At 42.0% G+C, this 10682-nt stretch overlaps 1 protein-coding gene across 2 annotated transcripts in view; it reads right to left on the bottom strand.

Moving 5' to 3' along the window:
* Positions 1–863: 863 nt before the first annotated feature.
* Positions 864–10682, bottom strand: part of flrt1a (fibronectin leucine rich transmembrane protein 1a) — a 67073-nt gene continuing 57254 nt past the window's right edge. For both annotated transcript variants that reach the window (XM_072693295.1, XM_072693304.1), the window contains one exon: positions 864–4348. In XM_072693295.1, coding sequence (XP_072549396.1) covers positions 2134–4233 — 2100 coding nt within the window. In that variant the 5' untranslated portion in view covers positions 4234–4348 and the 3' untranslated portion in view covers positions 864–2133. The remainder of the gene's footprint in view (positions 4349–10682) is intronic.

The following is a 10682-nucleotide window of genomic DNA, read 5'->3' as shown; positions in this document are numbered from 1 at the left end:
GTTGATCGACTGCATCTTCAGTAAGTGATGAATATTGGTTTTTTTTTTTTTTAAATATATTTCTATAATGCCTGAAGACTAAGTCTAATAGTAGTACACAACAAGAACTAATGCATTTACCCCTGCTCCATGCATTATTAGCTTCCACATACCAATTAAAACGAGAACAAACAGAATGAAAAAATAAAGATTCATTCACCATTCAGGTGCTCTCAGCCTGCTCAGACACAGTGCTGGTCCACAGTGTTATGGTTTGGATTCAGACAGCTCAACATAGTCTTCTAGGCTTCTAGCATTGTCATTCACTCACAGCTACAGCTGGCTAGGAGACCATGCTGCAGGTCTATCCACTACAGTCACAGTGGGAGACTCAGGTGAATTATAGAGTGTGATGTTGAAAGTGTTAGCCTCGATTCCTCCTGCCCACTTGTCATGTTTGCAGCACAATGAATGAATGCACTTCATTTCCAGGCACAGCCAAGGGAGACTATTGGGTAAAAGTACCCCTTTTGTGCTGAGTTAGAGTCAGCTACCCTGCACCAATTCCTAATGTCAAACAAGGTAACTTACCTTAGTCCAAGACTTAGGGCTTTCATACCTGTGTGGTGACTTGGGGCAGGGGCATTGCAGTGCCTTTAGATTACAGGGTGTAGCATCGGTGCTAGTTCCTGTTTTCATAAGCATGTTACTTTGTGAGGATATATATTGAGAGTGTTGCGCTGGTGCAAACTGGGTTGATCTGACACGTCACGCTGGTTCATTATGGGACTGAACTGCTCAGGGGGCTCGGGGGGTAATGTCAGAAGTAGCCCATTTGACACAAACTAACCCTCTACATCATTACATCAATTACAGGACTAGGGAAAACCACAGTGTTTTTTAATGTCACCAGCAGCAGGACTGACTCAGTTGTACCTAAACAAAATCATTTAAAAACATAGAACAAATGTAAACCAATAAAAAGACAGCAATGTGGGATAAATAAACTAACAAACAAGAAAAAAAAAACATAAGGTCTGCAACACAGAATATGTTTTCACTTTCACAAGTCCAAAAAAGTCTGATGTGATATCTACACACCTTGCCTGTATTCAATATATATAATAACGCCGTGTTGCAATCAATTTTCAGTGTGAAAGAGTCAGTCAGTCTAACTGAACCTGGTTCTTCTCAGTGGCCAGACTTCCCCATCAGGTCTACGTTAAAAAGAGCCAGGCAGCATAATAATTTTTTTTATTGTCAGGCAACTTGCTGGCATGTCAAGATCGTCTTTTGAGGCATTTTAAAACTAGTGACGCATCATCATCCATGACCAGTGTTTGTAACTGTATATTCATAATCCCATAGCAAGAGAACACCAGGTGTCTGAGGCCAATGCCATTGGTCTCTTATATGAAAAAAAAAAGAAAAAAAAAAAAGAAAAAAGGAATCCGGAATGTCCTCCCAGGTTTCTCCCATGACCCTTTATTCCCAGAAGAACTGCACAGGCAAGATATCCTCTGATTCCCTCTGCAACAGGGATTCTCCGGGCAATCCTTATCCTCAACGGTGCTCTGTTCTCTTTTTAGCCACTCAGAATTCCTCAGCAATGAATTCCTCAAAAGCTACACATCCACGATTTTGAGTCAGGAGAAGGGCTCTAAAGCTGTTAGGCAGCTAATAATCAGAGCCACAATAGTCGAAGGTTTACATCCAGGTCATGTTTGTTTTAGGGTTTAGTTTTGAACTTTTTTCCAAGAAGTGCCGCTTGTCAAGATTTAGTATGGTCTGAGCTCAACATAAAAAAGAAAGTGTGTGTTAAATACATTGTGTGCTGTCCTTGAATCCACCTCGACGAGGAAGTCACAGATAAAGCAGTGATGCTGAGGACACACCAGGTTACACTAGAGGAGTGAAAATAGCAGTTGGTATCACCACCTGAAATGGTGTGGCTGCCTCTTGGCACGAGACACAGAAAGCTGTTTCCTAGCAGGCGTCTGGGCCAATTAAGAGCTTCCTCAGTGCCATGAGCAGCAGGCTAGGTTGGAATGGAGACCAGAAGGCACAAAGGGGTGCTGTAGACCCCACACTGATTAAAAAACTGTGCATCTATCCAGTACATGATTCCTAACAGTGTTCACTAAATTAGGCCTATCACGTGTAGGAATAGTCTATATCTGGGATACCTCCTTCTCGGTAGCCGCGGTTCGTGCCATAGCCCGAGTTGGCCACGTGATTGGGTGGTTTGTATAGACCTGTGCCATTCGAGGGGAAGATTGTATGTATGATATAATCTTCTCGTATCGGCTTGGGCTGTAGGGGCTCTCTGGCCGCCATAGGTGTCATCTGGAACCCAGGTCCTCGGATCTCCAGTATGGTGGTGTCTTTCTTCGTGCCTGATTCAATGTAGTCATCATAGTGCTTGCTCTTGCGTGAGCTACTGCGGTTGTAGTGGTCCCTTGAGGACAAGCGTCCTGCCCGATGTCCATACCAACAAAATATGCCAAAGATAAAGGCAAGGGAAACAATGGCAGTCGCTCCACCAATAATCCCGGCAAGCGGGAGTGAAGTGATCTGTTCTGAGCCTTTATCATCCCCCTGGTCCACCTCGGTAAGGTTGGGATCGGATGTCTCAGCCTTGGCACACACTGGAGCCTCGTCTGAGTCACTGTCCCCACCGATCATGCTGCCTTTGCTCCCGCTGCCAGAGACTAGCGGCACCATACAGATGATGTAGCTAGACACTGGCTGGAGGGCGGTAAGCAGATACTCTCTGCGGTCGCCCCTCACCAGCGTCTCTGTGATGGAGCCCATGGCAGCACTAGTTCCTAGACGAAGCCAACTGAGCCTGAAGGAAGAAGATGGTTGAGCCACACTCCATGTAACCCTGATGCTGTCATGAGACAGAGGTTTCACATTTAGGGCCAGGTTCTTTCCCACACCGCTGCTGCCAAGTGTGTAGTCCATCGCTGTGTCTGGAAGCCCCAGGCCTGGTCGCTTGGACCGCAAGGTGAAAAGAGATCCTTGTGGAGGAGAAAGAGTGGTAGAGCTGGCAGCTACTCCTGCTCCACCAATTCTGTTGCTACCAGCCTGTCCCCCACCTGGCGAGCCCGCACCACCTACTCCTCCACCTCCTGCAGCTGCTAATTCACAGTCATCCATCTGGCTAGTGAGATCCCGTAGTGGCATGTCACGTACACGTTCTGGTGATTGGCAAGTAAGTCCTCGGACCGTAATGGTGTTTCCTTTGGCCTCCAGCCAGTCGTACAGCCAACGCAGGTTACATCCGCAGTGCCAAGGGTTACCACGCACAAGCAGCTGCCCCAGGCTTTCCAGGTCTCGAAACAAACCTCTAGGAAGTGTGGTCAGGTTGTTCCCGGAAAGATCCAGCCTCTGAAGTCTGCGCATTCCATCTAGGGAGCCCCGTGGCATGTGGATAAGGGCATTGTCCTGAAGAGAGAGTCTTTGCAGGTGTGCACTAGGTAAATTGAGTGGTGGAGTCTGAAGGGAGTTCCGCACCAGTGAGAGCTCTGTGAGGTTTGAAAGGCGCGAGAAGGTATCGTCAGCAATGCGCTGATTGGCCAGAAGGTTACCATCCAAGACAAGACGCCGTAGAGAAGACAATCCACGGAAGGCGTGTGTGGGAATCGTTGAGATCCGGTTGTCATCTAATCTGAGCTCCTCCAGCGAGGCAGGAAGCCCAGAGGGTATGCTTGACAGGTGGTTTCGGGAGAGGAAGAGCAGACGGAGACGAGGGTTGTCGGCAAACGCCTGGTCTTCTATACTAACTGTGGACACTGAATTGTCATCCAAATGCAACTTCTCAAGCTGAGGCAGCCGGGCCAACGCAGCTCGGGGCAACACCCGGATGTTGTTGTCTTGGAGATGTAGCTCCCGTAGCGATGGTGGCAGGTGCATGGGAAAGTCGTCCAGCTCATTATCATAGAGGTATATAACGCGCACTGTGGTAAGGTGTTCCAAGGAGGTGGGCAACCCTGCATTATCTATATGGTTGTTTTGAAGATAAAGAACAGTGGCGGATGGGGGCAGTGGTGGGATGGCACTAAGCCCACGGTCATTACAGTAGATGAAGTCCTCATCGCAGCGACAAACAGAGGGGCACACAACATCCCTCTCACTATCTAATCCCTGTGAGGCAGCTGCGGCACATTCCAGTACCTCAACCAATAACGTGAGGCACAGTAGGAGAAGGAAGAGGAAGTCACGAAGCTCGGCCACACCTTCATGAGCCATGATGTCCCCTTTTTTGGGAAGCACTGCCCTTTGCTCAGCGTCTCCACAGATCCCAGAATATATGGATTCCTTGTCAGTAGCAGTGTTTGCTCACTGTAGGCCCAGTCTGGTTATCCTAAGGAAAGGAGAGACACATAGAAACAGGCTTGAATTAATACCCAAAGTCAATCAAGATCCCTGTGATGCTCCAGTAAAAAAAAATTAAATGCTACATGAAGCACATGCTTATTAAACCGCATGTGCAAACAGAGTCAAACCAATTAAGCACAGTCACAACTCAAGTAAACCGCTACACTAATCTGCCTGTACTTTGAGAAGGATCTGACTGTCGTTGTGCAGTATGAGAGCACTCTGAGGGAGATTAAGAGAAATGGGCCAGAGCGACTTCTACGTCGTCTGCCGTCTGAGCAAAATGGTGTTCACCGAGATGTGGAGTTTAATGTAACAGAACATAAGTCAATGTTATAAAAAAGGCATTGACGTAAACACTATCAGTGACAAATGGCTATGGGCGTAAACTGCACGTTCTAAATGGCTGCGCTGAGCATTTGCATAGCTTTGGTGTCAGCTTTGGTGTAGTCATTCCAGTGCAAACATGGCAAATATTTTCAAACACAAGCATCCTTCGCTTCCTCCTGAATCCAGCCTCAGTATGTTGACTTTCTGTGGTGCTATGTACTTTGTGTGTGCATATGTTGTGTTTGAGAACCTGTCCATTTCAGTCTGTGAGGTTCAGTTTAGGGTGAGGCATAAGGGTGTATGTTTGAGTTTGAACAGCTGGTGAAATCATGGGGTATTTGGGTCACTTCCCTCATAGAAACTGAGAGACTGAGAGAGAGAGATAGGAAGAGAGAGAGAGAGAGAGAGAGAGAAAGAGAGAGACTGATGTTAAGAGGGGAGTAAGAGGGATTATGAAGCATATGGAGTTGTGATTGTGTGGATTAAGCAGTGTTGGAGAAAATGCAACATAGCAAAAGCAATACCAAACACTCCTATTATGCATAGACACTTCTCCAGGTTTCATTCATGACTATCGGCTAATATGAAAGATAATACGTTTAAAATAGATACGCTGGATTGATATGCTTACACACAGAAAATAAACCTTAAACACATATTTAAAGCAGCATTATGTAGAATTGGCATTTCTTGCTCCGGGGCTCCTCCTACAGTCGGGAAGTGGAACTCGCACTTTGAGCCATCACTGAAGGACAAGCTGAGAGATACAGAACCGTCACTGAAAGTAAAAGAAGCATGCGGTCTGAACATACGTTCTGATGCAGTGCTTCCTAACACTACTATACAGATTGTGACTTAATCATGGTGGGATTGGATATGTGTGTGTATAGCGCAACAGTAAACCCATTTGTTTCAATTAATGAGTTTTGGCAGTTGTGGTTGGACATTTACAATATTTTAGTTTTCTGAAATCAACACAAGGTCAAAAATAGGCATACATACAGTTACCAATGCCTCTTCACTTTCTGTTAGTGATCATGATTGGCTACAGCTGGTAGCGTCTCTTTGCTACCATAAAAAGAGTTTGTTAGACAGCACCCATTGGAATAACCAACACAAAGTAAAATGGAAAAGTCCAAGGAGCTCAGAGAGGATCTGAGAAGGACGACTGTGGATCACGTCTCTTGGTGCAATTGCTGACCTTCAGATCAATCAATGGTAAATAAGATTGATATTGATGGGTGTAGCCACTTTGCTAGGATCGCAAAGAAGACTCTGTCACCTTCAGCCAAGAAGAAATTGGTTTGGCTATTCATGAAGCACCCAAGACATAGGCCTGCCATTACCTTTGTTGGAATTCCAGTGTTTAAATTAGATGTCTGATGCTGTCAGTGTCTTCTTTAAATAGTGGACTGTGATATCTTAACCCTGCGGAGATTGTTGGTGATGTCACTGACTGTAGTTTTTGGGTGATTCTGTAGTGCCTCCTCTCACCATTGCTGTTTTACTTGGTAGTTTGACCTGCTAGTTGTCTGATTGTTAGTCAGTGGTTCCTGTTTTGTACAGGACATTCCACATTGTAGTTTGCTTTTTCCCCCTTGACAACCTTCTGGTTTTCATGTTGGTTTATCCTTTTTTAACAACAAATGGCAGTTTTCACAAGCGAAACCCAGAAATCAAACTAAGAGTACATAATCAGATATACTATTAACTGTTTAAACAATCAGGTCACACCTGGGCAAGAAGAAACACCTGTCAGTCACATGGTCTTCACTGTACTGCAAAAACGTATGTGTGTGTGTTTGCATGAGGAATGTATCTGAATCGCTAGGGAATAGGCTGAAATGGGGCTGTCCAGACAGCCTGTCGCCTCTGGCTCCGCCCTCCCCCTCCCACCCCCTTGCTTCTCCAATATCCCAACGTGAGAGCAGCCTGAGACTGTATCAATTTACATCCAGGGACAGTGGGACAGGCCTGAACAAGAGCGACTGAGCGTGTCCACAGCTGCACTATCTCTCCCCATAAAATTCACAGCATAACAATAAAAAACAGAGCTGGTGCTCCCGGCTGCCACATGCGTGTGCACAAAAAAAAAAAAAAACATGGTTTATCAGGAAGGGACAGTGGCATATGGGAAGATGCAGCCATATTCGATGGCAGGCTGAAGATAAAGGCAAAGAGAATGCTTATCTGTGTTCCAGTGCATGCCTGTAAATATCAGCTTTTTAAATTTGAGAAATGGGAAAGAAAATGTCGGCTGGAAAGACAGACAGGCTGAGGATGAATGAAATGTGGACATGAAATACTTTCCTTTTTCAATACTGATACTGAAAATATCAATGCAAAAGAAACGTATAATTTGAAGAGAAAAAAATAATTTGGATCATTTCACTTAAAGGGAAATCTCACAGTTTTATTGAGAGTGGTTTGGTGTGAACTGCATTGTCCAAGAGAAATTTACAGACTACAGAACTGTTCACAATGGTAGTATCAGAAACCAAGAGTTTTATGCTTCTAAAAGCTACATCTCAGAAAGCTATCATACGAAATGTTTATGAATACACTCCCTAATGCTAATTAATTGTTGTTTTGCAATTTGTTTTCCAAACATATTAAAACCGCAAGGCTATTATTATTTTATTATTTTTACTATTTTATTATTTTTGCTATAAACTGAAGACACTTAGGTTTAAGATCAAAATATGAATATGATATGACAAGGCAGAATTTCAGCTTTTTATATTTGCTCATGTCTAAATCTAGACCACATTTTATTTGAACCCACCTATTTTTAAAGTGGACAAAAACAATGGAACATGCAGTGGTCATACCACAACATGCAAACCACTGCTCAACATTATTAACTAGAAGGCCAGATTGGAATTTGCAAAATAAATACAGAGATGAGCCATAAAGGTTTCTGAAGTTTTATGGACTAGTAAGAACCAAGCCTATGAAGATTAAGCTTTACCTAAACAATGGAAAGACCAAAAACAAAGAATCTGCTCATGAGCCAAAACATACAAGCTCTTTTGTCAAGCATGGTGGAGGTAGTGTCATGGTAATAGCAATGGAGTGAATTCCGAAGCTTATAGAAACATTCTTTACCAGTTTTGCTGAAAAATCCATGCAGTCTAATCAGCAGAAACACACTGCCGACACAATGAAGGGAAATAATGAAAGGCTCTAGACCAAGGCCAAGTAAATCACCAGATCTTAGCCCAACAGAGCATGAATTTGAAAACACACAGCAAGTGAAAGAAGCCTCACAAAAGATAAATGCTGCCGTTTACGATGTCAGTAACTTGCTGGCTCAAGTTTTTTTCAAGCCAAAAACTGTTATTTCATTTCCTTTAAGACTCATTTAGTTTAATCGTCTGTTTACCTAAAAGTGTTTGGTTTGCCACCAAAGGTGCTATGTACTAAGCTGTTAAACACATCTAGAGTTAAATAACAGAAAATAAAAGGTGACAATCTGCACTATTGTCTCTATCATCTTTTGGTGCTCTGAATTCATAGCAAAAACAAAATAATTGGATATGCCATCTGTCAAGGCTGTGTTGTGAAGCAAAAATATTATATATCTTTTTCAGACTGCCCTCTATTTTACCACTATAAGTTTCTCTAGTAGTTTTGTATATGAAATGCAATGGCAGTAATGATGATGAACACACTGTGACATCTGGTTCCTATCTCCATTGCTGTAAAAAAATCCAAGTTAACCACTGAATTATGCAGAACCTTTAAGAATTACTAATGCAATATGGCAGTTAAAGATACATGCCTTCACTACCTTAACACTGCAAAACCATATTAATTAACTTATACAAAACTGTTCTAATGAACTAATGCAAGATCACAACAATTAACAACACTACTCTATTATCTAATATGAGATTGTACTTAACAGAACAAAACAAAATTAATGAAGTGATACAAAATGTATAATTTGTGTGTATCTATGTATGTTACATTGTTAACAAAATCATTAACAAACTAATATTGCTGTTATTATAACACTTTACTAAAACCAATTTTTGAGGTAAGAAAGTACATTTTCATATTTGGGTAATAATTTTTCCCCCATTAAAACTAATCCTGTCCAAACAGTGCTTAAGAAAATCTGATTTTTTTTTACTGTTTCCAATCATCCATCCATCAATCAGTCGATCCACAGCTTAACATTCTATTTTACATTGGACTGCTTGGTTATTATCTAAGATTTACAGAACCCACGTCAATGAATTATTGGCTTGACTGTGAGTTTTGTCAGAGCACATGGACTGTAATATAATGCTAAACCATGGGCTTTTAAAGGTGCTCTAATTGAGCTTTTCCCAGGATTTGCAGTGTCCACCACTGCTGTTGACAGTGCAAGCCAAACAGCTTGCCAGCTTATGCTTGTGTCTGCATAATTACTCTTTGCAATTTTTGTCTGTGACATTTTCAATAAATAAAACAAAAGCACACTTGCACATTCTGGCAAAGGAGAGCGAGACTGGTGACTGTGATTTAACACAGATATGGCCTGTAGTAAATGGTACCAATATGTAATAGCTTAAAAATGTTCATTTAATATACTACCCTCCAAAAGTTTGGAAACAATGTTCAAATGTTTTAATTAATGTAAAACCAATTTGGTTTCAGGTACAAAAACAAATGCCTTGTACAGTTTTTAAACAAAATCATATAGGATCTAAAATCTGCACATTTTACTGGCTGGTCAAAATCTAAACTTTACATACTTCAAATGTGACTGATCAAGATCATAAATCTGTAAAGTTTACTGACTGACCAAAATTCAAAATCTGCACAGTTTACTGATTGACCAAGATCCTAAATCTGCACAGTTTACTGACTGACCAAGACCTCAAATCTAAACATTTTACTGACTGACCAAGATTCTAAATCTGCACAGTTTATTCATTGATCAAGATTCTAAATCTGCACAGTTTATTCATTGATCACGATTCTAAATCTGCACAGTTCACTAGATGATCAGGATCCTAAATCTGCACAGTTTACTGGATGATCAGGATCCTAAATCTGCACAGTTCACTAGATGATCAGGATCCTAAATCTGCACAGTTTATTCATTGATCAAGATCCTAAATCTGCACAGTTTATTCATTGATCACGATTCTAAATCTGCACAGTTCACTAGATGATCAGGATCCTAAATCTGCACAGTTTATTCATTGACCAAGATTCTAAATCTGCAGTTTACTGACTGACCAAGACCTCAAATCTAAACATTTTACTGACTGACCAAGATTCTAAATCTGCACAGTTTATTCATTGATCAAGATTCTAAATCTGCACAGTTTATTCATTGATCACGATTCTAAATCTGCACAGTTCACTAGATGATCAGGATCCTAAATCTGCACAGTTTACTGGATGATCAGGATCCTAAATCTGCACAGTTCACTAGATGATCAGGATCCTAAATCTGCACAGTTTATTCATTGATCAAGATCCTAAATCTGCACAGTTCACTGGTTAATCAAGATCCAAGTCTCTCCTCTCCCCCCACTTTCACCCCCTTCTCTCTACAGTGAGCATGTTTACTAAGCAAATCCCTGCTGGCCACTAAAGGAGCCTGTTTCACAATCAAAACCTGTTGCCACAGAATTCATTTGGCCCAATGTCTTTTCCACATCGAATCGCAGATTAAATATAAATCCTCGAAGCATTAACGACCGAGCAGTCGACCCCCACCCACAGCAAAATGGCAGGCAACCGAGCAAAGAGGGCATGCAGCCATGTGAGGAAAGGGATGAGAGAAAAAAACAGAGAGAATATTCAATCATGAATAAATGAATAAGAAATGGAGCATGCTTTTTCTAAAGGTTCAGCTCTTCTGTATTTTTTTCAGTTATTTAAATGCCCAGCTGTGATATAACTGGGCAGAGTGTCTAAAAGGATTCGGTCTGATACGAATGATGCAATATTATGGGAAATTATGAGAAGTGTCTTTTCATGCTCTT

Source organism: Salminus brasiliensis, chromosome 1 (assembly GCF_030463535.1).
Source record: "Salminus brasiliensis chromosome 1, fSalBra1.hap2, whole genome shotgun sequence".
Lineage (NCBI taxonomy): Eukaryota > Metazoa > Chordata > Actinopteri > Characiformes > Bryconidae > Salminus > Salminus brasiliensis.
The sequence above is the reverse complement of the archived record's forward strand: the minus strand, read 5'-3'. Positions and strand labels throughout refer to the sequence as shown.